Below are 26670 nucleotides of genomic sequence, written 5' to 3' on the forward strand. Positions count from 1 at the left end.
GTACATGGGCTGAGTTCATGTACTCCCGAGTGGTGAAATATCTATGCACACTACACCACACTCCCCTGTACAGAAATTCTACAGAAATCAGTTGGTCTTATTTCACAGGAACAGTATGTCCAAATTACTGTGTATACTGTCAGAAAATCTTCAAAATATTTTAGTTTTATTACCTATAAATACAGTAATAAATTAAAAATAGTGTTTTCTCACTTGTGTGTTATGTGCAGTTTGTCCTTCTATTTTGCCTTTATATGTAATTAACGGTTATCACTTCCTCCATAGCACTCTGCACATTCATCTCTGAGTCAGTGATTACCCTGAAGTCAATCAATCTGCAGGCCATTTGGACAACCACAACTTGGTTCCTAACCACCTGAATAAGTTTCAAAAAATCCCAAACTTCAACCTATTTTTACGATGGTGTGGGTTCAGTATAGAAAATGTATATGATAGTCGATCAGCTTTTTCAAATTACAAAATCAAATACACTCAGGTAACTAAGAAAAATGTTAAACCTGAGTGTAATGCCTAACATGGATATCTACAAGATAAACCACAGAAATATTCATAAAATTCTCAGTGTTACCAAGCTCTACAGGCTGACCCAATAAAGCTAGGCCGTGATTGCATTAACATTGATGGCAGCAGGCATTTCCTCCCATATATTTCATTAATATGTTTCATTGCAGGATATGTGGTCGCCTGATGCTGAGTGTCTGTGTGACCCACCATGCTTCTTAACCAGATAACAAGAAACATATGGGCAAACTCTGTTTTGGATGTGGAAAGAGATGCAGAGGTCATTTGGAAGGATGTGTAGTAGCAGTGTTGAGTGGTTAGTACAGCACATTGGACACTAGACCCCAGGGCTATGGATTTAATCCCTGGTTGGAACACTGCTCTTGTGCCAGTAAGCGCAACATTTTGCTTCAGTTGCTGTCAGTATAAGTGGGTTTCAGAACATTATGTAGACACTGATATTGTTCAGGGTAGTGTGCACAATAGTAAAACATAAATAATATGATATGATTTCAGTCATCTTGATTCCACAATAAAAGCCTTTTATTAGCTACCTCAAAAAAAACCAAAAAGGTGTATTGCAAATACATTAAATAGGTTTTATTTTTATTCAGTGCTCCAGGACATAGCCAAAATAACTTATAATGTGAAATATAGCAAATTGGCATCAGAAAAAAATGTCAAAAATACCCATTGTAAGCCAGGTTGAAACCAGTTATGGAAAGTTATTGATGTGATGTCATGTAAAAGCACATACCTCAAGATATCTTTCAAAGTGTGGTATGGATAGGATTATAAGAGAGTATTCATGTAATGTAATATAATGTGATGTCAAACTGCACATTTTGATGCTGAATTCTCATCAATCAGATATTTCAATATCTGATATGTCAGTTGGAACCTACATTAATTTTGCTTATCCAAAGCAACTTATATAGCTTACTGTACTACTGTACAGTTTTACAGCTGAATATTTACTGAACCAATTTAGGTTAAGTAACGTGCCCCAGGGTACAACATCAATGGATTATGAGCCCTGATTATAAACATCATGTTAAAACCTCACATATAAGGTGTTTTCTGCAATAAAATGTGTACTGGCAAATCTCAAAGCCATGTACAGCTGAAGACGATGACTATTGCAAGCTGTATGAGTGTATCACTTTGTGTGTCATTGCTACAGAAGTTAACTCCCTGTCATATAACAAATTAATGACACATCAAAAGAGAGTAGACAGACATTCCAGTTTCCACTGGATTAGCCTCAAACCAGAAGCTAATTCAGTGAAGAAAGTAGCTTAGAGGAGCTCCCACAATGACAAAAGGAAACTGGACCAACTCACGTAAGTACAGTTCACAGGATCTGTCTGAAAATGAAAGCATATTGGTCTAGCCCATGGAGTACTCTGCTAGACCCTGAGTTCAGATCACTGGGTTTACATGTATTGTGTGAATGTACAGTATGTTGAAACCATTGTGATAATAATTTGGAAAATGCACTGCACGGTGTACTTTTTACTGGATGTATGTTTCTTGAAAACAAATACAAGTAATAAGAACTCTGTACTACAATTAAAGTAATGCCAGCATTTAATGCTTACTGAAATATATGCATTTTATATGCTTTCAAAATGTACTCTACCAACATTTCATTTAACCATTTTTCTACCAATTAAAAAGGTACAGTTATGCTGACAAATTTAGTGTGCATATCTTAAGCCACAGAGTTCCTCATTTTAAAACAGAAAGTTTAACTACTTTCTGTTTTGTCTTCATTTGACCTCCTTGTTCTCACCACTCATTCCTTCTGTCTCCCCCTTGCTCTCTTTTGTCTCAGCCCTCCATCCACATTTTCTCTCCTCTTGCTTATCACTCATCTTTCAGCTCTCCAAATATCCCTCCCTACTCCACACTCTTCCCTCTCTTGCTCCTTGCACCAACAGGAAAATGCCATCAGAGGATAGGTACATCCTCCTGACACTATCTGAGTAACTCACAGGCACCGAAGTGAGTCCCAGGGTGCTGAGAGTGGAGCAGTGAGTGACCCTGGCCAGACTACCCATCAATTTCTCTGCTGAAATGAGCCACTTGGATTCCCAGTCATTGTCCTCTAACGACAGCCAGTTTCATGCTTGAGCCATAGGGCTAAGCCTGCGCTATCTGAGCCATTTGGGAGTCTAACCATCATCAGCATTGCTCATCATGCACTACTGTGAATTTGTCACTCGTATATAACAGCTTAGCCATACTAATGGCTGAGATTGTCTTCTCTGTATGCTGACACAGTCTTCCCAAGGATGCGTCTTTGCTGTCAATAGCGCTGAATGAACAGTGCTGCTCAACATTTTCTTATACAAGATTCTAAGAGTTAAATCTTATTTTTTTAGAGGTCCGGAGAATATGTTGGTTTTTCCTTTTTCCAACCGCTGCTTGTCCCTCCCCCTGAAATCTTCATTTCCTCAAACAACCTCAGAAATCCTAGCCTAAGCGTATGATGCAGTGTCCCAGTCCAACCTTGCTAATTCTGCTTGAATGTTGTCAGTTTCTGGTTCTTTTCCCGATACTTTTTTTTTCTGCAACTATGTTTATGTTTGTTGGTTACCCATTACCCTTCTTCAGCAATCTCTGGTGGTATTTCTGTGGCCAGAACTTCCTTAAAATTCCCCTTCTTCTTACTAATCGCTCTTATTTGTCAGTAATCATTTCTCCTTCTTTGGATTTCGCAGCTACTCCATATTTGATCTATAGTAGTTTCATATCCTCCGTGTTGGACTGCGGAGTCTACCGTGTTCTCTTCTGTGGTTTCCTCTGTTTTTCTCCTGTGCTTCTGCTAACTCCTCCATGTACACTGTTTTGACAGATCTTACACAATATTTCACTTCTCACTATTTTTCTCTATGTTATTGTGCCCCCCCCCCCCCCCGTCTCTCTCGCAAGCCACTTAGTCTTATTTTGACTTTGATCTCTTTCCATTTATTTATGTCTGTTCCAGCTGTTCCCTATGATACACATCGGCTGTTGGCTGTTAGATGTTGTCTTTTTGCATTTCAAATGATATTTTTGCACTCACTTAAATGTTCTTCCCTCTCTTCAACAATATTTATTCACTGCTGTAACTATATTCAAAATGTCAGTGCAAGTGAAGGATTGTTACTTTGTTCAAGTCTTCCATCTGGGTATTTTTATTTTCTGTGATAGCCTCTAGTTTTTACAAGATTTTGCTCACCAAAATATTGGAATCTCTCCTCAGCTCTCCATAGCTTTGTTGATTTGCTTTGTCTAACTTCCAAGTTATTCTACACCTTGTAATTATATATTGTTTCTTTTGGTCTCTCTATAGGCTTCATTGGTTGATGGACAACATTCTGTAACCCTCTTGCCATTAACTTCCAGTCTTCCTGAGCGAACTGTACTAGTTATTTTATGTTTATGCCAAACATCAGCAATCTGTGATCATAACCATGCACTGTAATGTTTGCTATAATGCAGTCACAATCAGTCACTATCAGACAGATACTAAAACTTCAAGCCCAGTATTACTGTAACTACATGCTTATAGTTAATTTTCATAACATTTTTTGTTCTGAACATTGTTTGTATGTGGTACCATCACATAAAATGGATGTAATGGATTTAACTACATAAAGAGGAGGTGAAAGTGCTCATGGCATATGAAGTGCCAACATTTATGTGTGGCACCTTCCCTGTTGTGATTTGTTGAATGTTGAATGGTAGTTTGCAGTCTGCATGAGGAAATAGGATCATCAGGATAGGATTTTATCATTAAAAGAGAGTCCCAGATTTAGGTAGAGCATTGGACTTTTTAAGTAAAGTGAAAAATTCACAGTATGGTCAGAAACTTAAGCATGGCAGTGGGGTAATACAGTGAATTGCTCCTGTCTTCTCCAGACAGTGGAATATTACACTAATGCAAATTACACTTTTTTGACATTTTACTTTTGTTTAAGGTCTTAGAATTCACTTGGTATAATTATTTTTATAAGAGTAGGACAGTAAACAGCACATATTCAATATATCACATGGAATATTTTACAAAGAAAAAACTGGCCCTGTAAAAAGCTCTTAAATTAAAAAAAAAAAAACATTGAATTTTGACACTGCGGTGTACTAATCTGCCGAGGAGCCCATCTCTTCATAGTTGGATTTTATTTGGATATTTCAGTCGCCTGCTTTCAGATGCTCGGTGATGCATGATCCTCATGCTTTCCTTGGCTTTTAGCACAACACAGACTGCCTTCCCCTGGACCAACATCCAAATCCTTCCCTGAGGGCATGATTCTAGACAGGGGGAAGACCAACTTGTGACTTCAAAGGCAGTAATTTTCCACTCCTCTATCTAGTTTTCAGACTGCTTTCTGAGCTGTAGTTTCTCAGTTTTCCTGGCGCAAATGTGTGAATGATCAGACATTATGGCACTCTTTGTATTTTTGCATTTGTTGTTTTTTGACATGTATAATAATATGTGTGATTTAATAATAATGGTAGCGTAATGCTTTTTTATTAATATGTCAGTATTTAGGTTTTTCTGAAGGGTCAGTAAAGTGGAGGAAATATGGGAATGAGAAAACAGAAGTATAAATATAAATAAGCACAAAAATCAATGCAAAATCCATACAATCTGAGTGTAACTTATCCAAAATATCTTCTAATAGTCTCTGCTGTTATTATCCAAAAAGTTTTCCAGATTTTGCACAAAACAATTTAGAAAAAAATCATCATCAAATATGTTTTTAATGAAAAGAAAATCAAACAAGTCATCTCCCCTGTCTGATCTGGTGTCAAGAAAATTCTGTCAAATCAAAATCTGTAATTGCAAAGGTCTGGTTGCATGCTGTCGTCAATCATTTGAAATGAGGTCACCCTTGCCCTTACTTGCATGGACCACACTAAAGGCCTTTCCCAAGTGACTAGTCATCAGAGATTCAGCAAAGGGTACATTTCTTTGTCTGAAGGTACACATAAAGCAAAGGAACGAGACAGTCTGAGAACTTGTGGCTCAGCCCGATCTCCTTAGCACACAGACATCAAGAGTGGTGTCTATGCCACGGAACAGGTTGACTCAGCAGCGGGTAAACAGAAAACCAAAGCAGACTGGCCATCTGCTGCTGAGAACATCCCCCCCTCCCCTCATTCAGTAAAATCTCTTATCCAGCAAAGTCTGCATTACCCAACAAAAGCCAGAAAACTCACAAGTCAGAGCTCATGGCTGAAATGTAAAGACGGGATGTTATAACATCAGAGCTGTGAAATTACTCACATGCTTCCTGTACATTTCCTGTACAGTTTCAATATATAAATCAAGCATTTGTTCATGTGTTGAAATATCACAGAGAAAAGTGAACACTGCATGAAATTCAGATTTCAGCCTTGGATTTCCCCTTTTTTGGCTTTGGCAGGATGGGATGGGAGTTTGGTGAAGAGATAACAGGCTCAGCTGGAAATGTGAACTATCATGCTTCCCACTCATTTTCAGTAAATCCCCCTCTGTAAATAAATAAAATTTGTTCCTACTGAATCTGTTTTGATTTGTTTTTTGTTTTTTTTGTTTTTTATTTCAATTGATCGGCTGGAGTGGTCAGAGGGGATTTCAGACTTAGGGGTTCAGATCTAAGCTCACTTTTTCCATGTAAAAATGTATTGTTTCTACTACCGTCTACTACTTGGATGTAACGGTACTGTTTACATCCAAAATTGTCATGTCTGCCATTCTTTATAAATGAAGCTGTGATATGTTTGACCCACACTTCCACTGCTTTATGACATAGTTATCTTTATACTCAAGATCATAGCAGAGCCACCTTGACCTCTTACACAGAAGCTAATACCACTTCTGAACCATGTCGTCAGCACTCTTACTTTGATCCTTGAAAAGTTGCTCAGCTTTCACAAAGAGCTCAAAGCTGTTTGGATCCTTTTCCACACACCCTTTTCTCCTCTGAGACCTAGGATAAGGGAATTTTCATAAAAAATGTGATATAAAAAATGATTGAATGATGATGAAAAATTCAATTCTCAAGTTTTTTTGATAATGGTCTCTTAGTTTGGCATACAGTATGTAGCAGTATCAATGGCTTCTGTACTGATTTTATCACTGATGCTGCTTACTTTAAAATATATACAATCCACATTCTACAGGAAAATGAAAGAACATACAGAGACAAAAATGTTATAGAATTGATCTTAATGGGGAACCCAAGAAAGAGAGAAACACAGGGATCTGAATGAGAGATTTCAGTATTACTTTTCACTGGTTAAATCATGAAGAACTAAACAAGAATGTTTTTCGATCCTCCCAATCTCTTAATTATAAAGACTAATCTGCATGAAATTTCTGTTCTAGGTTTTTGTGATTTATTGGAGCAAAGATCTGCTATCAATTAAACATTATTTGTCACAGTCTCAATGACAGATTTCTGGTGAATGTATATAAAGCCCAAAAAGCATTATCTGTGAAGTATCTAATAAGATTGCATATGTGAAAATGACCATAATTACTTTGTATTTTATGCTATTTTGTAAGAGGATACATTTTGTCATGTATTCAAAAATTATTTCTCACATTGTTTTCATATGTTCCCTATACTGATATACATCAGGGTTTTGTGGTGGTAGATTATAATTGATCATTGATCTTTGATGTAAATGTTCTAAAACTACTTGCAGGGTTGCATTTCCCAGCCCTGTGTAAAACTATGTAAAGGTCAACAAACTGTGTTTCAAGTTAATGGAAAATCTTACTGCTCAACTTTTGCTTTTCATATGTGACTAAACAGACGTCTCCCTCTGGTCAACCCAATCAGCTTTGCCAATCGAATATTGAATATGCTGGCTCCACAGCATGGAGTCATAGCAGCGCTAGGACTGGCTGTCTCAAAATGAAATGAGTCATTCGGGGTGAGTCATTTAGGAGTCTGTGAAGGCCATTTGTAACCATGTGTGGCTTTCAGGAGGTGCAGTGCAGATGGTTTCCATCTGGCAGTCAATATCTATGATCCTACTACTTAAAACACAATTTCTTTTGCAATAGGGCAGAATTAGGGCACAGAGACATTACAGAATATAGTCTGATGAGTTTGACAAGTAGCTTTTGACCATAATAGTGTACTTATGTCTCACTTTATCCTGATGGCACAATGAGTTTATCTTGACTGATGTGTGGGCTTTCTAACAAATCGTTCTGTTTTTAGAAGAAAATCATGCAAGTGATTCACTCTGCTCATCATCAATGTACCACTCCCACTGCCTTTTTCTCACTGAGTACTCAACAGATGTCTGAGAACAAGCTTAGATGAGATGGGGACAGGGAATTCCCTTGTAACATAGCTTTGTGCAAGACTAAACATCCCATTTTGTTTAACAGTCATGGCCAGAGGTCATGTGTATGTTTGGTTTTGTAAGGACACCACTTGAGGATGATTCAGAGACTTTCAATGACTAGAATCCACACACATTTGGTCTGAGTGAAGCTGGTGTCATAATAGATACTATTTAAGATAATGAGACACATCAGTGATAGCTGCTACTCAGAAAGAAAAACTCAAGAATTCAAGCAAAAAGGTAAAAGTAAAACAGAGAAACTGCAAATGTTGTTACAATTACAGTGAGGTAAGGTATTGGTGAATCACTATTCTCAGAGAGTTTTCAGTCTATGTAATAATTTAACATTCAGATCAATTAGAACAAAGGATCAAAGGAATCTATCACTATTGTTTTGCAAGTATCTGGCACTATCAATGTCCAGTACAGATACAACAATGATGATGACATTATTGATCACTGCAGTATCATTGTATTTGAATTGCATTGTCAATTAAGAGTCTCTCAAAGCATCTTGCAAAGAAGGTTTTGTCTTGACTCCTAAAATGACTATGTGCATAATACCAGTACCACCATGTTCTCTATGGTATTTAATGCTTTTTAATGCTATACTAGAGTTAGAATGTCCCAATGATAAAAGTTCAGGGGCCGGTCACACCACCAAACTGCAGCCTACACATTGTGCAACACCTGGAGATTGTGATTTTTGCATTGTTTGCTTTGTTTGAGTTATTTCAGTCAACTCAATCACCTGTGTGCATATGCCTGCTTAGACCACAGGTTTTAGCAATACCAGGCCTCACACAGTATCTCCAGGTGTTCAAATGTGTATGAGGACAGGGTATGGAAATCCCACAGGCTGATGGCAGACAACAGGTGTTCACAGTCTGCATAGTAATTAGACCTGCATTGACACCAGCTATGCAGGACGGAGAATAGCAGTTTATTGGCTTTTAACCTGTAACCAGTACCTGTGAATGGTCTCTGGTTACATTATTTTGGGCAGACGGACAATATGTTTAAATCCACTGGCCTTTTCTAGGATTCTTTTTGAATATCATAACCATGGTGCAGTTGTTTAAATGTCTCTTTTGCGCTTTCATTTAGATGCTGGGCTTAGCAGCAGTATTTTCCCCCCATATATAAATGTATGTACTCTGGAAACAGGTGTGGTTGTGGGTCAAGGCCTAATTTGTGCTTGTTTGTTCTTGCCTGCCCGTCTACCTACAATTTGCTTATAGCAACTGTTAGTCATAATGAAAACAAAGTGTTCTACCTCAGATAACCTGAAGCACTGATTTAAAGGATATCTCTGCAGAAAAGTATCCCAAATGAATCATGCAACCGCTCAGCCTTCTAATATTTTTTTAACATTATTGTTACCTGACAAAGCAATTATGGAGCGATTGGTAAATGAGTGATTATAGTAGATTCATACAATAACAGCAAGGTGTGTGAAATTGCTTTCTAGGTTAAGGATAAATGTGTATAATTGCAAAGTTTTGAATGGTTTGAGAGAATTTGCAAAGCTGCCAACTTGATGCGGATGGATTCGGACAAATTAACAGCCCCTGAGTGGTCTGTGAGCCCAGTCAGGTAATACCATTGTTTTCTGGCAACCTTCCCTGTTCCAGTGAAATCTGACAAATAATGATGGCAAAGCAAGTAACATCAGGTAAATGGTTATCATCAAAAGCAGTTGTGTGAAGGTCACACAGGGTTCCCATAGCAATCGTCTTCCTTCTCTATTAGTGTTTCAAAACAGCTTGTGAAACCCAGGAACACTCAGTAAGTCCTTCACTTCCTTCAATAGCAAGCAAGCAATAGCACAAGCAAAACAGAAATTCTCAGAAACAACATTCATTTTGTTGACTTCCAGGGAGGTTTTTCAGCAACCAATCATACTAATATATTGGTATATAAAGTGAATCATTATTTTTTTCAAACTTTTTTTTCTTCCATTTGTTCCTTCCCCCTCCCCCCTGGGAAGCCAAATTAAATTTATTTAAATTTTCAAAATTTTGATAGTGGCTGTCTAATTGGTTATAGAGAGATGTGGTTAGGTGTTCCAGGCACACATGGTCACACATAAGGTTGATTCGATGAGCTATTGAAAAGCTATGTCTGTCTTGTCAGTTGAAAAGCATATCCTCATTTGCTATTGCCATTGAGATATAAATTTAGATGAAGGGATTATACCAGTTACTGATACGTTTCCAAGAAGGCCGAGGAGTGGACTGAGGGAAATGACAAGACACAGGAAATTATCTCTTTTTTATACGATACTTCTATGATCAGGACATCATTTGGGCATGTAAATGTGAAAAAGTGTTACCACAGCCCAGCAGTTCACATCTAGAACATTAGTTTTGATCTATGCTGAGGACTTGTCCATATATAACTTCAGTTTTTATTTGTTTAGTCACATTTTTGTCCAAAATAGTTTTTAGGATGACTTATACATAATTTTTGCTTATCATACACTGTTATGCAAAGCAAATTGTGGCTCTCTGGAATAATAGCTAGAACTGCATCCTCAAACAGACTTTGCTTTCAGCTGAGAACTACTGTCTCATTGTGGAACTGTACACATCCTGTCCCCGTACTGTCACTATACTCACTGTATGCACTTTTGTACATCGCTTTGGATAAAAGCGTCTGCTAAATAAATAAATGTAAATAATACTGAAGCCATTGAGGCCAGCTACCTTGTATATGAGTATAACAGTTGTGCCATCTACAGTAGGATTCAAACATGTAGCATTGCATTACAGTATTGGCATTTAGCAGACTCTCTTAACCAGAGAAATTTACATAGGTTACAGTTTTTTACAGTGTTATCCATTTATACAGCTGGATGTTCGCTGAAGCAACTGTGGGTTAAGTACCTGGCCCAAGGGTACAGCAGCAGTGCCCCAGTGGGAAATGGAACTGGCAACCTTTCAGTTACAAGTCCAGCTCCTTAACCACTACGCTACACTGCCGCCCCTTTCCATCTTCTTTTTATTTTTATCAAACGTTCTTTTTGTTTGTTTTTCCGTGACATTTGCATGAGGTCACAAGCATGCTGTTCACAAGGCCAACATCCTAACCACTACCACACCGTAGCTTTCCCTCATACACTTTCCATTCCTACTTGCCTGCACTAATAATCAAGCACATTATCTTTTTAATGCTGAGACCATAGCTCACTGAAAGGAATTGAAAGAAATCCTCACTGGAATTCATTACTGTCCCATTTTGTAATAAAGGAGAGGTCAGCTTGGCATCGGCATTATCCCACTCCCATCCTTTATGTTTATTCGCATAACTCATTATAAAGCAGTAAAAAATTAACAAAATAAATAACCCAATACAAGGTCTACCAGTAGTCAACTCCCAGACACAAGCCTCTGCACTTCCTGAGCCAGGGAATTCTCAAAATGATTTAGTAGAAAAGGTGGAAAAAGAAGCAGGAACAAGCACAAAAAGTAGTGTGAGAAACCATAGTCTAATATTTATGTTAGATTATATATTTTTCAAGTTTTCTAGATAATCCCATACATCGTAAAAATATTGTAAAAATATTACAAAGCCTGTTTGTGTATTGTTTATTGAATTGAAAGTGAATATTTTAATGCTTTCTTAATTTGTGGTCCTTGGACTTCAGTCATTGTAGAAATGGTGAATGATGAATTCTTAAGTGTGCAGCTACTGATGAGCATATTTCTAGTGTAAATATGTGAGCATTAGTTGTACCTCTTGCTGTAGGAAAACCTGACACTCTCCAGAACTAGTTGGTACAACCATGCAAGTTACATGTTTGGCAACCTCTGGCATTGACGAAAGCCATTATTGGTTATCTTGTCTGAAAAGGACTGTTCACGTGCTAAGAATGACAGTAAAGTTGCAAAGCTTAACTTCATTTCTTTCATCTAAATGTAAAACATGCAAAAACTATTTCCCCATGAATGCACCAGTAACAAAATCCCCTAGCTCTGCATAAGACAGTTGTTGACTTTTTTATAATATCGCCACCTAGTGGACAATTTATTTCATTCTAAACCAACCGTTTAAAATTCCTGTGATGGAATGTCTTTACTGCCCTTCTGTGACCCTTGTGCAAACTTTCTGGTGTTATTGAAAGAATAATTACATGATTCTAAACACAACTTCAGGGACTCATTCTTCATTTTAAAAATCAATTCTCTGTAGGAAGGGCTTCTGAAAATTCCCACTTCATGAGTATTTTTCCTTGAAAGAATGACTCATTTTTTCCAGATTATTTAGTGACCGATGCTGAACTGCATTTTCTGGTAGTTATACATGTCAAATTTCACACATGTATCACTTATGTAACACTGCTGATCACAAGACAGTGTGAGTTCTACAAACATGCAATGCTTATTAAATGCTATTCTGAGGCAAGTTGAAAAAAAATGTCTATAAAGTTATTGTCTTTGTACCTTTGTGTCTTTTTTCTTACAGCATATTAAAACATGTACAAAACCAAGTTACTCAGAAACAAATTAAAACATGCAGGATTGTAGAGTGGCTTTTAGGGATACTTGAGAGCCTAACCCCGCATCTACACTGCATTTGCATGTTATTGTGCTCTATGGTTTCTGTGATCTCCTAAAAAAACAAAATAAAACAAAAAGCCTTTCCATGCACAAAAAGGCCAAACTACTCAAAAATACAAACCAATTATCCTGAATAAGCCAGTTAAACATTTGCAAAAGGTTACTTGCAAATAGTGGTCTGACACTAATTGTATTGACATGAAAATTAATGTGGCATAAAACTTTTGTTACACTAGCCAATGTAATGTTAAAAATAGAAACAGTTGCCTTTTGTAACAGCAGTACAATTATGCTTATTCATATTATGTCTGTGCTATGATGGTGGATATATTCTAGCTGCTAACAATAATAGCTGATCCACTATCACCATAAAAATTTGAAGTTAATGCTGTTAAAACAATAAACAATGAGCTGAGTACTAAACCATAGAGTATTAAAATAAGGCCTATGGGATAAAGAACCGTAGGTCATTTCGGTCATTTCTGTCAGAAACCCAAAGAAGGGTTTACCTTTAGAGTATGGACCATACTTGTATGGAAACGTTCTGCCAATCTGCAAATTGGCTGAATGGCATACCTGCCATCCCAAATCTGTTTCCCCCCAATCACATACATGATAGATTAAGTGTACTTTTTTTTTATATACTGCATTTCACATTATTCATATGTAGACAGTATTTAAGAATTGAGTTCAATCAAGGATCACTTTTGTCCTGTCAGATTATAAAGAAAAGTATGTGAGGAAGGATTTATTCATTGACAGATATTGTAAATAATGACAGGCATGTGATGTTAAAATTGACGTCCTGAGTGTGGTGCCCTTGCAGTGAACTTAGAACTTCAAGAAATTGCCATTAACTATGACAGGATTTGACCATATTTGAAAATGTATAAATTTAAATTATGTATGATGTTTAAATTCTGCTTTGCATACACACATACATGACTCAGAAAATGGTTTGGCTTCACATTTCAGAAACAGTAAAACTGCACATTTCTCTTCAATGGGCACAATTATCTTGATTTGCACCAAACACCACCTCTTACAGCATTAGCCTATTTTCTTATTAATGATGACTACTGATGTCCACTTAGAGGTTTCACATAGTTTTGCATAAAACTCCCCATCTCCAAGGGGATAGAGGAAAATATGCAAACCACTGTGCAAATTAATAACCTTCAAAGTATGTCAGCTTGGATTTTCATGAAAGTATCTTATCTTGCTTGAAAGCTACAGGCAGCGAATTCAGATGTACAATATAACTGCAAATCAAATAAATTCTTCCATTCTAATTTTGTATAAACATTACTTACTTTATAATTATAGCACTAACGTTATCAAAGGTTTAAAGGTTTCTTTTTAGAGCTTGCGCACATTCTCTAACATAAATGCCAACATGTGAAATTTTCACATAGAAGGTTGCTAAGTGATTTTTACATTACATATGCCTGTCCGTGCAACAGTAAGCATTAGCAGTGGTTGTAAATGAGTAGCTATTAACTATAATGTAAAGCTGGCAAGCGCATTCTGTTAAATGCCTTGGAATGCCTTCACAATTGATTCAGGCATGCAAATTACAGTTATTGACAGTTAATCATTTTAAGAACACTGAGGCCATCTGTTTCTGAAGTAAGAGGGGCGACAAAGCATTTAACTTAATTTATCCTAGAGTATGGCATTTGTATGGTTCATAGACATTTTTTTCAATCCAGTGGGTTGAAATATGCATTGAGGGTTACACAGTTAGTATTATTCTTCATGTTGTTTTAATTAAAAACAAAGATGGCTAGCTAACAACGGTACAATCATTATTGTTGCAATATCTACACTAGTAACAGTACTGTTATTGATACGTGCTTTAGGGCACATGCCGTACACACAGTACCACTACGGTCAAAGTACGAACCGAGACCGTAGCCTCCTGATGTTTGGTAACAGCCGAGGAGGTCACATCTTTACTAGGTTGAACCGCGTTACTACGAGTTGAGCTAGTGAAAACAGCAAGTTAGTTGTGCTAGATAGCGCAATCGCTTGATGTAGCGGTGGTCTACGATGTTTTAAGGATTGTTCGATTCGTTGACATTTATTTCACGGTGTTAAAGCTATTTCTCCTTTCCTGAGTCGTTGAAGAAAACACAATCGTGTTGTGCTCACGAAGCGCATATTTTATCAAGGCCTCTGTGGTATTCATTCGTCTTTCAGTTATTTCCCATCTTTGAATACAAAGGAACATCCGAGGGTCTTCCAACCAATGCGCTCCCACTCCGCTGACATTGGCGAATGAAATCGGCATTAGCCCCAGAAGTGGTAACGCCCTCTTTCTATCGACCTACCAATCAACGGCTGTAAATGTATTAATGGGGCGGGACCATACCCAGGGGCGGTAATCAGTAGAGGGTTCCTTATGTATCATTGGTGTTTTGTTTTGTCAATTTCATCGGGTGTCGCTCACGCGGTATCCGCCTCCTTATTGTGCCAACTTGAAGATCCAACTAATTGAATGAGAAGAAGGAATAAATTCTAAAGGTATGGAAAATAAATTTGTCAATACAAATGGTTGTAGTATGAGTACAGATTATTATGGTGTTTGTCTCTGAGATTACTGTATCAACTAGCTGACTAGTAAACAAGGTAATGTGTCAATCTGATGTCATTTGAATAGAAATTGTAGCTAGTCAGGTGGATAGCTAGTTAGCGATCTAACGAGGTCTCCAGCTTTGGTTTCAAGATAACATAAATTGTTGGATTTGTGGCTGCCCTGTAAACGGCTGTCCTGCTTGCTGGTTATCCAGCTCAGTAATTTGTCGTTTGTCGCTAGCTAGTTTTGATGAGAAAAAATTAACGTTATCTTGTTAGCAAATGCTATCTGAGTTAGATGCCAACCAATCTTTAATCGCAAGGTTTTTGTTCAACGTAGTGCTCAACGCAGAGCTCAATACGAAATAAAAACAGTATGAAAACGCCAGCGGGCCGTTGCAACGACCTTGACAGAGGTTTAGACCACTGATCAAAATCCGCCCAGCACCGAAACAGTCGTTGTTACCTCCTCACTGGTCCTCCAGAATAGGAACGGTGCTTTAAGATGACTACACAATTTCTGAACTAGTGGTCTGACCTGGAGGTTTAAACATCGCCGCTAATTTAAGATAGCGGTTGATCCCAGGTGGTGGCGCTGATCAATCTGGATTTTGTTACAACGGCAAAGTAAACCCTAAGGCATGCAACATTGCCTGCATCTGCCTAACCTTTAGCTGACATCACCGCGAGCAGAGCTGTTACCTAGCTGGAGACCAACAGACCTTTCTCTGGTCTCTGGTTTGTCCTCCACATGACTAACCATGCCGGTCATAGCTAAATCCTAACCCTATAAAGGTGCTTCAACCCCCGTGCCTTTATTAGTCTTGCCGCCGAATTATTGTCAAGATTGTCAACTATTGTTAAGATGTCTAGTGAACTCTAGTTTATATAGGGTCACATGTTTTTCATAATGGATGTTCCGGAAACCCACTGGTACAATAACAAATGCTTTTTGGTTGTTGTTGGTGTTGGTGGTCGTGGTGGTGGTGGGTGTGTGTGTGTGTGTGTGTGTGTGTGTGTGTGTGTGTGTGTGTGTGTGTGTGTGTGTGTGTGTGTGTGTGTGTGTGTGTGTGTGTGTGTGTGTGAGACCTGATCTCCTTAGAAGACACCAAAGACAGGGTTGATTGCTGCGTTTGCAGCAACTGGCCATTATGTATTGTAGTGGTGCATTTCCATGATTTGTAAAAGACTGAATATCGCGGTAGGCCAATGTAGTGTGAGATGTTCGAATTTCAATATAGTGAATTCGTCATGGAGGGCATGTTTTGCGTCCTGAGCTGATGAGCCTGTGTTCATTTTGATTTATTATGTGAAATTAGGAATATGTATTGCTTATCACAGTCATTAATTTTGAGATTATACCATCGAATCAATATATTCATGTATTGTTTCAGGACCAAATGGGAAGTTTACCGGACATCAGCGTTTTGACTTCGCAGCTGCAGAACACCCTTATCTCTTATCATAATATCGAGGACGATGAGTGGAGGCTCGCCAAAAAATCGGTGGGTGAACTGTGTTCTCTAAAGTGTAATTTATGTTGGTGATACTTGTACGTATAGAGGGATACACGTTTTTCATAGGAAATCCATGAAAGAAACTTTAGGCAGTTACCAAATCACACAGCTAAGCAGACACCTAATTTCCTCTTTCAGTCTCTATACAGCAAGTTTCTGTTTCTTGGACCGCTGAGTAAGTGGTTTTGAATCCACCATATGTTTGTTACATCTTCAATTGATGGTCCAAGACAAAGAAACCACAGCAGTGTTGTGAAAAAATAAAGAAGTTGTTGTTGTTTTAGTAAGCAGTAATTTTATATTATTTATTGTAAGTAGTAGTAGACATACCTATTAGCTGAAAACTTTGTGATGATTACATGATTTAAATTATATACATACTTTTTTTTTCATTTTGCAGAAGGATGTAACAGTATGGAGAAAGCCATCAGAGGAATTCAGTGGATATCTGTAAGCATTTTCATTTATGGTTTTTCACTGTATGCATTTCTGTGTCAGTGTCATTTTCACTTTCTGTATATTTCTGTGTTAGTCTGTGTGTTGAGTAGTGTTAATAAATGTTGCAGTCCTGTGTTAAGTGAACGTGGCATGATAAATAATACCTGATGAAGGATGAATGGTCTTTGTTAATAGGTATAAAGCCGAAGGTATTGTAAAGGACAGCCCAAAGAGAATAGTGGACTATATACGCCCTGGACCATACAGATTGGATTGGGATAGTTTGATGACATCAATGGACATCGTAAAAACATTTGATAAGGTAGGTTTTCATTAGGTAGCTGTCAGCAGTGTTTTTGTTTGAAGCGTCAGCTGTGAAGTATGATTTTCCATACTACATCATACGGTAAAACGTGCCAAATGTAGTTTAGTATTGATTTCCATTCATAGCCATGTGACAGTTTGACTATGCATTATCAGACATAAATTCATGATTTTAGTAAAACACATCCATCCAAGGAATGCTATTACGATAGTTCAATATGCTGCCTACAATCATATATGTGAATGTCAACAAAAAGAATGTAACTTGGTGTAACAGTTACATTGTGTCTACAGCAAGGGTGTTGTGTGATGCGTTACACAACTGCTGGACAGCTCTGGAACATCATCGCTCCCAGGGAGTTTATCGACTTCTCCTACACTACAGACTACCAGGACGGACTTCTGTCCTGTGGTTAGTATACCTGTCAATGTTCCTAAAATGATGTACTGGTACACAAGGTAGCCACTGTGTTACTAGGTATGTTTGGGGCAGGTATGCTTGGAGTTTTCTTCTGCAGAGTACAGTAGTCTGTGAATCTTTCTGTGGCTAGTCAGATAGCTTGGATTCTTTTAGAGTTATATGTATAATATAGTAACAATGTGTGATGTGAGGTAAGACTAGCAAACTGGAGTATTTTATAGATTCTTCATTCAGAGTCTGTTGTATTCTCCAACAGGGTGCAGATTCCAACTATATTGAGCGTGGTTTCATATCGGTCCTTTAATTATTCTTGACCAGGTATTAGCGTTGAGCACGGCGACCAGCAGCACAGCTTTGTCCGAGGCTTCAACCACCCCTGCGGATGGTTTTGCGTGCCCACAGAGGCCGGCTCATCTCAGAGCCTCCTGACAGGGTACATCCAGACAGACCTCCGGGGCATGCTCCCCCAGTCCGCGGTGGATACCGCCATGGCCAGCACCCTGGTCAACTTCTTCACAGACCTGCGACGGACGCTAAAATGAAGTCCCATCCGCTCCCCCTTCCTCTTCCTGTTGAAGGACCACCTCACCACTCCATTCATTCCTGTTGAAGCTCCAGCATAGTTTAGCTCAGGGTTGGTGTTTCTAAATGTAGCCAGTTACGTTCTGTTCTCATACACCTCAGACCACAGTCTCATTCTCGATAGGTGTGTCTGTTGTGTTGCACTGTGGTATGCCGCAGGTTTAAGACAAATGCAGTACTGTACATTTTACATTAGGTTCACTTCGGTATATTAATGAGACATCATATTATTATGATTTTAATTGGCAGGTGCCCTCATAAAGAGCATCTTAATTACAAGATCAAAATAGTTAACACAACAGTAGTTTAGTAGTAACCTTACCACAAAGGAATATGCAAAAAAAAAAACTTTAATCTGACTGATATATAGTTGGTGCACCCACCAGCTAAGTTATATTTGATGGACAGTGCATGCAATAGAGTATTTAATGATTTACTATAATTTAATGGTGCTAATTTAAGGGACACTGTGTAAGGAGTTTTGTGTGTGATAAGTGAGGTTTTTAAACTATAGGATAAACATACATTTATTTACTGAATGCATGATTTAAGCAATATACATTGTGATTAACCCATACAGCCAGCATGAATGTAAAAAGGAATGTTACCAAAGTGTTGGAGTGGAAAAAAATGTGTGTGGATGTCATACAACGGACCTAATTGTTGCTATGCATATTTTTCTTGATTAATTAAGAATTTTTAGTACTGTATGCACACCAATAAGAATACGTAAGGATGGTTTTTCTATCATTTAATTTCCATAAAATCGTATACAGTAGTATGTTATATGAAATTCTGAATTTATTTAAGAAACATCTGGAGTCCCACCTAGATGACCGAGGGCCACAAAAATAAAAATGAATTTGTCTGCCTGTCTCAAAATGAACATATATGAGAAGAACAGTAGCAGGGACATTGTGGCATTTGCTTCCTAACTTGTAAAATAGCCTCTGAATTTCCAGTTTATAAATACTGATGTCGAAGCAGTTCAGTGTTTCCATTTCATTCCAGTCATGCACGTTTGATTTATTGGGACTAACCTTCAGGAATTCAGACTAGACTAGGAATTCATTCTAAAATCCGCTGCTTTCAGGTTTAGGAAACCCAAAATCCCATCTGTGAAACCTGTGTGTATCTGTTGACATAAACCATCTGATTTGTTTATTGGTGCATTATTTTGTAAATTGATCTAGTTTTCAGGTTGTATGCAATGTAGTTTGCAAAATGTGATACATATATATGAGTGCAGTTTATGAGGAAGTGTATTTATCTGCTCCTGTTTTGACATTTTGACTGCCTGTATTTTAACTTGCTCATTTTTCCACATTTTAAATTGTATGATGTAAAACAAGTGGATTTTCTGTTAATGAAACCATAAAAGGGAAATAAGCATTCAGTTGCACCTTTTTTCCTCAGTGAAAATGTTCATTTCGCTTTGCTGTATTAATTTATGCCTATGAATTTCTTTATGTTGTATGGATGTATCAATATTATTAAAGTGGTAAGTTTTTATTTTACTTGACTTGCTGTGTCATTCCAGAAATTTGACTTTGACTACAGCGTGTAACAACCTGACAGCATAATGGGGAGCTCGTCATCTACTAGAAAAAAAAGTATAAGCTAGAATGAAGTACAGACTATTCATTGGACAAATAACAGACTTCTCTAAGTCTAAAGATAACCAAGTCCATGAAATCCCAAAACAAAAAAGTTCATTTTTTCACTACACCAGAGGAGGGCGATTCAGTGAAAACTGATTTGCAAAGTGATTTGGCTTTATCCATGGCAGCATTTTTTAAAATTTGTTCATTTAACTCATTTCCCTTTGAGTCATCCATATTTTAACTGAAATAAAATGTGACAACCAGTTCTGGTGCAGTAATATTTTATATGAATAGTTCATTTACAGGGAATTAGTTTTTTTAAGATCAAAACGAATCCCAAAATTTACTTGCACTTAATAGCCTGTAAAGCCAGTTATCCTCACATGCATTTCAATATGCATCAGTTAAAAAATGAATTTTCTTCCAGCTCATTCAAAATGTTTTTCAGTTTTTTAATTTTTTTAATGATTGAATACAGACCAAACCAATCCTAATAGTTACCACTTGAGAAATATTTGTATGATTTTTACAATCATTTTCAAATGTTTGCTGAGATACAGAAACATACTGATATACAAACTTCAAAAGGGATGTCCTCCCATTTTAAACCAGGTTATGGGGCATACAGGACATATATAAAGCCATTATCATTGCTTTGAGGTGATATACATTCTTATGCTTTGTGTCATCTGTCCCTCATACTGGAACATATGTTCTGGAGATTCATGTTGGCATACTTCCTTTTTAAGTGGGCACTGTCTCTTAGCCAATCAAAACTGCCAGAACTGTCAGTATGGCCTGTATGTTGACACATCTGAATGCAGATATTTCTCACAGTTCTGACTGGCTAAAAGAGAGGGTACTCTCTCATTGTTACTGTCCTATATATATATATTCCAATTCTCTCATTGCAAACCTTGTTGTAAATGGTTGGACTTCCCTTTCAAAAATACAAAATTTGTACCTTTTCATATTTTGTATTACATGGCCTACAGATGGCCGTCAATGCCATAGAGTGTTAAACAAAGAATAAATTTCTTATACATGTACATCCGTAAAATACAGTGCATTATTGAAAGACTATTGCAGCAGTTGAACATTCCCACATGCAAAACAATGTCCTCATTTAAACAGCCATCTTGCATTTCCCGCTTGACCTCCTGGCTTTAACTAACCACTGTTGCCAGAGAGAGGCAAAAAATCAAAGATATCTTGCCCACTACGTTCCCTGATGCTGGAATTAATAACAAACAAACATGCTGACGAGTACATTGCTCGGGTCAAAAAACAGCAATTTTTTTCTTTTACAAATACGCTATAAACATACATTTCTTTTCGAAAAGCTGCCTGTTATGATAGATTCAGCCCATTAGCCAATAATAAATATTAACAAACATAATATTTGCACACCTAAACAAAATCTATGTTTATCTATGTTCAGAAGTGGGAGGGAAGGTACATTTCCATCTAACCAACTTTTTAAAAAAGCAGTACAGTCCTTAAGAGCAAGTGTATTTGGCACTAATGCTGATTATTCCGTTGACATTATACATATCGATTCCCTTGCTACTGTAAGTTTTCACTTTGCAGTAGACACCAGGGGACCACTTAAATTGTAAACTGGGTATTTTGGTATACAAAAGTAAACTGTCCTTTATGCCAAAGCAAACCTTGCAGATATTTTAATTGAATACATTGGATGATGTGCAGTCTCCTTATATTTGTGCAAAGCATGTGTATTTCACATACCATTGTAGTCTAATAATTAACAAGATATGAAAGGCCTGTCTCTAATAAAGTGTATAAACCAGTGAGTAAGATACAATAAGGCATTCTCTTTACAAGATCTAGTAAAGTTACAATTTTATGGCCATTTTGGAAATTGTTTTCCTTCTGTAATTTAAACGGAATGTATTTTGCATATAAATCTAAAGAAGTTCTGTAAACATTTAAAAATATCCTTTTTTTCTACCAAAGCAAAAGGTGAAGTTATTTGTTATAAACAATCGGCTCCTGTCCTAGAATGCTTTGGCGTAGATAAGAAGATATCATGGTGTCTAATTAGCAAAATAAGAAGAGAAACAAACTGTAAACTCTACTAAAATGTGTTCATCACGAAAAAGCCAAAAGAAGAGATACCTATTACCTAGTGAAGCCCCTCGCCACAGCCTAGCGATTGGGCTTTCTCAGGGGGAAAATTGTCAGCTTCACGTGTGTTTCAAACACTGGTTGGCATGTAATGACACTGTGCCAAGTCACGTCACGCAGACTGCCTCGTGCGGGTAGCATTTTATAATTGATAAACAGTCACATGCATTTAAAATCTGAGCGAAGTCATCACTGCTCCCAGTCCTGTGAGATGTGACAAGTAATTCTTTTTGCGCCGGTGGGCTCCACCGTTTCCCACAATCCCTCTGGGGGCGAGGGTGCCTCCATAGCAAGGAGAGCGGCCTTGACGTGGAGGAGGACAAACAGCAGGTCTAGGAGTCCTCCTTCTGTATCTGCGGCTGGTTGTCCTGTGGCTGGCTCTCTGGCGCCCCCTCCTGTACGGGAGAGTGGTTGCAGCTGTTCTTGTTGCTGTCGGTGCTGCCATGATTGCCAGCGCTGCCCAGTCGAGTTGAGGCCACCACGGCCTTTACTGCCGCCTGCCCAAAGCACATACAATAATTACAGTTTTATAACACATCTGAAAATTCTGATTCTGGAATCCATTTGGATGTCAGGTATGTAATCTGCAAAGTTGGGGATTTATTATACAGTGAAGGTCAGGGTGCTTAGTACTAAAAATCTGCTACAGTACAATTCGCAGTAGAAAATTTTTATACTATATGACAGATAAGCCTAGCGCCAATAAACACCAATATCTCAACTTCCTTTTCCATTATTTTTTTGTTATATGCAGTTTCCATACCTCATAGGATTTCATGTTGAATTAGTCAATATTTCATAGAATTTAATTCATTTTACTATTTGACTGCTGATCAAAGCTTAAGATGTAATCAATAAACTAGTGTTGACTGCACTTTATCACAGTCTATGAGGTGGATTTCGTGCCTGTTGAAGTTTAACATGAGATTGCAAACTCTGCAAACTCGGCATACTGTGAGAAAATATACCATCAACACTTCATTGCTGCAAGCTAAGGCTCTGTTCCAGAACTGCCATTTATGGTATTGTCATTAGAAAGAACCTACTTTGAGCTTGCGGCGGGCATTGAACTCCTGGAGCTTCTTCTGAGCGTTGTCCATATGGGCAAAGTTAACAGCCTTCCCAGTCACCCAGGGATGCTCCAGTGCCTGCAGGGTTGTCAGACGCTTCTTTGGATCCTGAACAATCAGCTTCTTCACCTGAGGGACACGTATGACACGCAAATACATGTGCATTCCTGTCAAAAGTGTGTCAATGTCCTGCCAAACAGTTTTACAAATGATCGTTTTTTAGAATCCAAATTCACTCTTTAACAGTACTCTCACGTGCACTGTGTACATGTGAACTTTACAACCTTTACGTTTAGGGAACTGGCCTTGTAACCAGATACCGGTTGCAGGTTCAAACCCTAAGAGGGACACTGCCCTTGGGACTACTGGGCATGGTGTTTAACCTTCATTTCTTTGGTAACTACCCAGATGAAGAAAGTTATGCTAGATAAAGGTGTCTATTAATCAAATAAATGACTTAACGTCAGGGAAAACTCTTTTATACATCACCCATTTACTGTACCAGTAACATTTTGTCTTTATAGAAGTGCTGAGGTAAGGGTATGCTGAAGCCACACATAACACAAGGATTTTGGGGAATTAGGAGGACTCCTTCTTTTTCTAAGGAATCATATATTCAATCCAGTTTCTGTATTGTGATATACTGGAATGTAACTTTTCCTCCTACAATTTTTCAAAAAAACTTTCAATTATTTTTAATATACCTAGAACAGCTCTGAACAAGAAAAGTTGAAAAATATGTAACGCATTTGTAAATTTTTAAATATGACAAGTGTTCTTGACTGATGTTCTTGACAATGTGTAAAATGCATTGAGGAGAAGTCCAACAAAGAGAAAAGTTCATATAACTACAGACATGCAAATATACTGGTTACATGCTCATTGCTTTAAATAAAAACTATTAAAAGTAAAATCCTCCAGCGCTGATAATTTCAGTTTTCTTGTCAAAAATCACTGTCTAGGCAGCCATACCATCAGGTTGCATTTCTGAGGGAGAGTAAATGACTTGAAAGACTTACAAGAAATAATAATATCTGATAGGTGTACAAAATATGAACTATGCGATGACTGCTGTGAAGGGTGGCTACTGTGAATTCTGATGGAGTGAAGGCTGAACTTGAACTCAGCTCAACTTCACTTCGAACTCTCACTCACCAGGTCCTTTGCATTAAGAGACACATCGTCCCACCAGGGGGAGACAAACTCATAGTCACAATTCAAAATCCTCTTGAACATGTACTGGTCTCCTCTGTCGTCAAAGAAGGGCTCGAAGCCACACAATCTGTTGGGGAAAAAAGCACACATTATAAGACTCTGGCCGTTTTTCAGACACCGGAGTTACAGTAAAGCAAACCAAAATCCGCCCGCCTGTAATGTGTGTCACAGAGCAGGTGTCTTCCTGAGCTATTGAGAGAAGCAGCGAGTTGAAGGAGCCTTCTTCCTGTCAGCCTTGGCGGTTTACTCTCATTGGCCATCTGTAAAGCTGCAGATTTTGCACCACGGGCCACCGACACAAATGCCTGGACACATACAGTTGACACACCAACGCAGATTGTGTGCGTGTGTGTGTGTGTGTGTGTCTGTGTGTCTTTGTGTTTGAGTGTCTTACAGAGATACCGAATGAAATATAAACACACACTCCACTGTAATGTACAATGACAGCATGTGACTCTCATTCTACATTGTGAGAGGTTAGACCGTGTAAACTGAAAGCCCTGCCACACGCGAAGCCCATCGTGCATGCGATTTCCACCGGCAGCTGAATTTGGCAGCGGCTCTATCAGGGCTGTTCACACCCCACTGCTCTTCCGAGACACACATGACGTATCACAGGATTAGATGGCAGGAGGACTGGATAGGGCCACGAGGTGGACACAAAAGTAGAGCCAACATGGCGTGAAGGGTACAGCACGACAGGATGCTGGGTCCGCAGAGAGCACATTCTATTCCTCCGTGTGTGAAACCAATCCCCCCCACACACCAACACTGGTGTGGTATCAGGGATGTGGAGAGAAAAGGGTGGAGATGAATCAGGAACACAACGCACATAATGGAACCAGACACACAGCGCTTAGCATATCTGTAGGAACAGAGGATGGACACATTATGGGTGGGTTGCTCTGTGCAATAGCAGAAATCAATACAGCAACCAGTAGTTTTAGATCAAGCTGGAAAGATGCACTCTATATCATACCACGTTACATTTTAAAAAAAGGAGCAAACTCATGTTGTTGGAGAATGAGAACCTTTGAATTATGCTAAATATAAAGGCTACACATATGGCTGCTCCGCCATAGGGTCCTTTTCTGGCTCTGATCTCTGGTATAATGTAACATCACCTAAGGGCCGGATGTCCATTGTCCACTCTCCTTCATATGGTGGCAACAGTGTCGTGGCAGGTGTACTCGCCTATCAGATTTCTCACTCGAGCGGCTTACGCTCCATATCCGACACCCCCTCCCCTGACACCGAGCGTCGTGAATCCGTGTCAAAATAGACGTGCGCCTACACGCCTGCTCCCGAGTCGCCGGCCCAAGGAAGAAGACACCAAATATCGTCTTTCAGGGGCAGTTTGTGTCTCTTGCTGCCTCACACGACAGACGAAAGAGACGCGGGACTCCCCTCCGAGTAAGATCTCCATATTTGCCGAGAGAGCCGCACGTCTGTCACCCAGCTGTCAGTAGCAAACAGCCCCCATCGCAACGCCTTCATTTTTGAAGGTAGCGAAACCATTTCATGATTACCTGCTTAAAACACAAACAGGGTGTTTTGAAATGGCAGGCATGCCCGCATTCCCTCTTCTCTCAGTGACGTTGCTTTTTGTGTGTTTTGCATTACAGTACATTACATTAATGTCATTTAGCAGACGCTCTTATCTAGAGCGACTTACACAGGTTACAATAAAGTTATGAGCCAGTGAGACGTCAAACCTAGAATCTTCCGATCCATAGTCAGACACATTATCCATTGTGCCACTGGCCCGTGTTTAGCCAGTACTTCATTGAATTTTAGGCTGGAGTGTTGCAACCTAAACGAGATCAGACATTATAAATGTGTTCCATGCACATTATGGCATTTAGACACTGATTTATGCGGTGTGTTTGACATATCAATTTGTGGAGGTGGCAGGTTGGGGGCTGTAAGACTTTGAACATCTTTAAAAATTCCTATCCAAGTGACTATTTCTGTTCCTTGTTACTGTCAACAATCCACAGTAGTCAAAGTTATTTCTTAAACAGGCGTGAGGGACAGCTTCATGTTTATCAGTGATTTCACAGGCTGCTCCAGCAAGCAGTCTATAAGGTGTTTTTTTAAATACCCAGGACTTCTCCACTATTTACCAAGCAGTGTTAAGCTGACAGGGGAATTTCAAGCGACTCAGTATCACAGGGTCTCAATGAAAGGCAGAACAAGTATTTTTTTTCGGGAACAGACGCAACTTACAAGATGTACGTAATGACTCCCACAGACCACATGTCCACTTCCGGCCCGTAAGCGCATCCTCGCAAGATCTCGGGAGCTGAGAAGGACAGAGAGGGAGACAGACGGAGAGTATCAGCACTTTGC

General features: G+C 38.6%; 2 protein-coding genes across 2 annotated transcripts in view; one reads left to right on the forward strand and one right to left on the reverse strand.

Moving 5' to 3' along the window:
- The first annotated feature begins 14873 nt into the window (after nt 1–14873).
- stard4 (StAR-related lipid transfer (START) domain containing 4) lies at nt 14874–19538 on the forward strand. Its single transcript, XM_036529612.1, has 6 exons — nt 14874–14948; nt 16394–16504; nt 16917–16966; nt 17150–17276; nt 17573–17690; nt 18018–19538. The coding sequence occupies exons 2-6, from the start codon at nt 16400–16402 to the stop codon at nt 18239–18241; spliced, it is 624 nt and encodes a 207-aa protein (XP_036385505.1). The 5' UTR covers nt 14874–14948; nt 16394–16399; the 3' UTR covers nt 18242–19538.
- A 1320-nt stretch (nt 19539–20858) lies between these two features.
- Nucleotides 20859–26670, reverse strand: part of camk4 (calcium/calmodulin-dependent protein kinase IV) — a 52500-nt gene continuing 46688 nt past the window's right edge. The window contains exons 8-11 of the mRNA XM_036529894.1: nt 26548–26623; nt 24259–24385; nt 23080–23232; nt 20859–22530 (exon numbers count right to left, since the gene is read on the reverse strand). Coding sequence (XP_036385787.1) covers nt 22366–22530; nt 23080–23232; nt 24259–24385; nt 26548–26623 — 521 coding nt within the window. The 3' untranslated portion in view covers nt 20859–22365. The remainder of the gene's footprint in view (nt 22531–23079; nt 23233–24258; nt 24386–26547; nt 26624–26670) is intronic.

Source organism: Megalops cyprinoides, chromosome 5, assembly GCF_013368585.1.
Source record: "Megalops cyprinoides isolate fMegCyp1 chromosome 5, fMegCyp1.pri, whole genome shotgun sequence".
NCBI lineage: Eukaryota > Metazoa > Chordata > Actinopteri > Elopiformes > Megalopidae > Megalops > Megalops cyprinoides.

Excerpts from the sequence above, each read along its gene's own strand:
- stard4 (XM_036529612.1), top strand. The coding sequence starts at position 16,400 with ATGGGAAGTTTACCGGACATCAGCGTTTTGACTTCGCAGCTGCAGAAC. Across the intron at positions 16,505-16,916 it reads GGAGGCTCGCCAAAAAATCG|AAGGATGTAACAGTATGGAG; the intron begins GTGGGTGAACTG and ends TTCATTTTGCAG. Across the intron at positions 17,277-17,572 it reads TCGTAAAAACATTTGATAAG|CAAGGGTGTTGTGTGATGCG; the intron begins GTAGGTTTTCAT and ends TTGTGTCTACAG.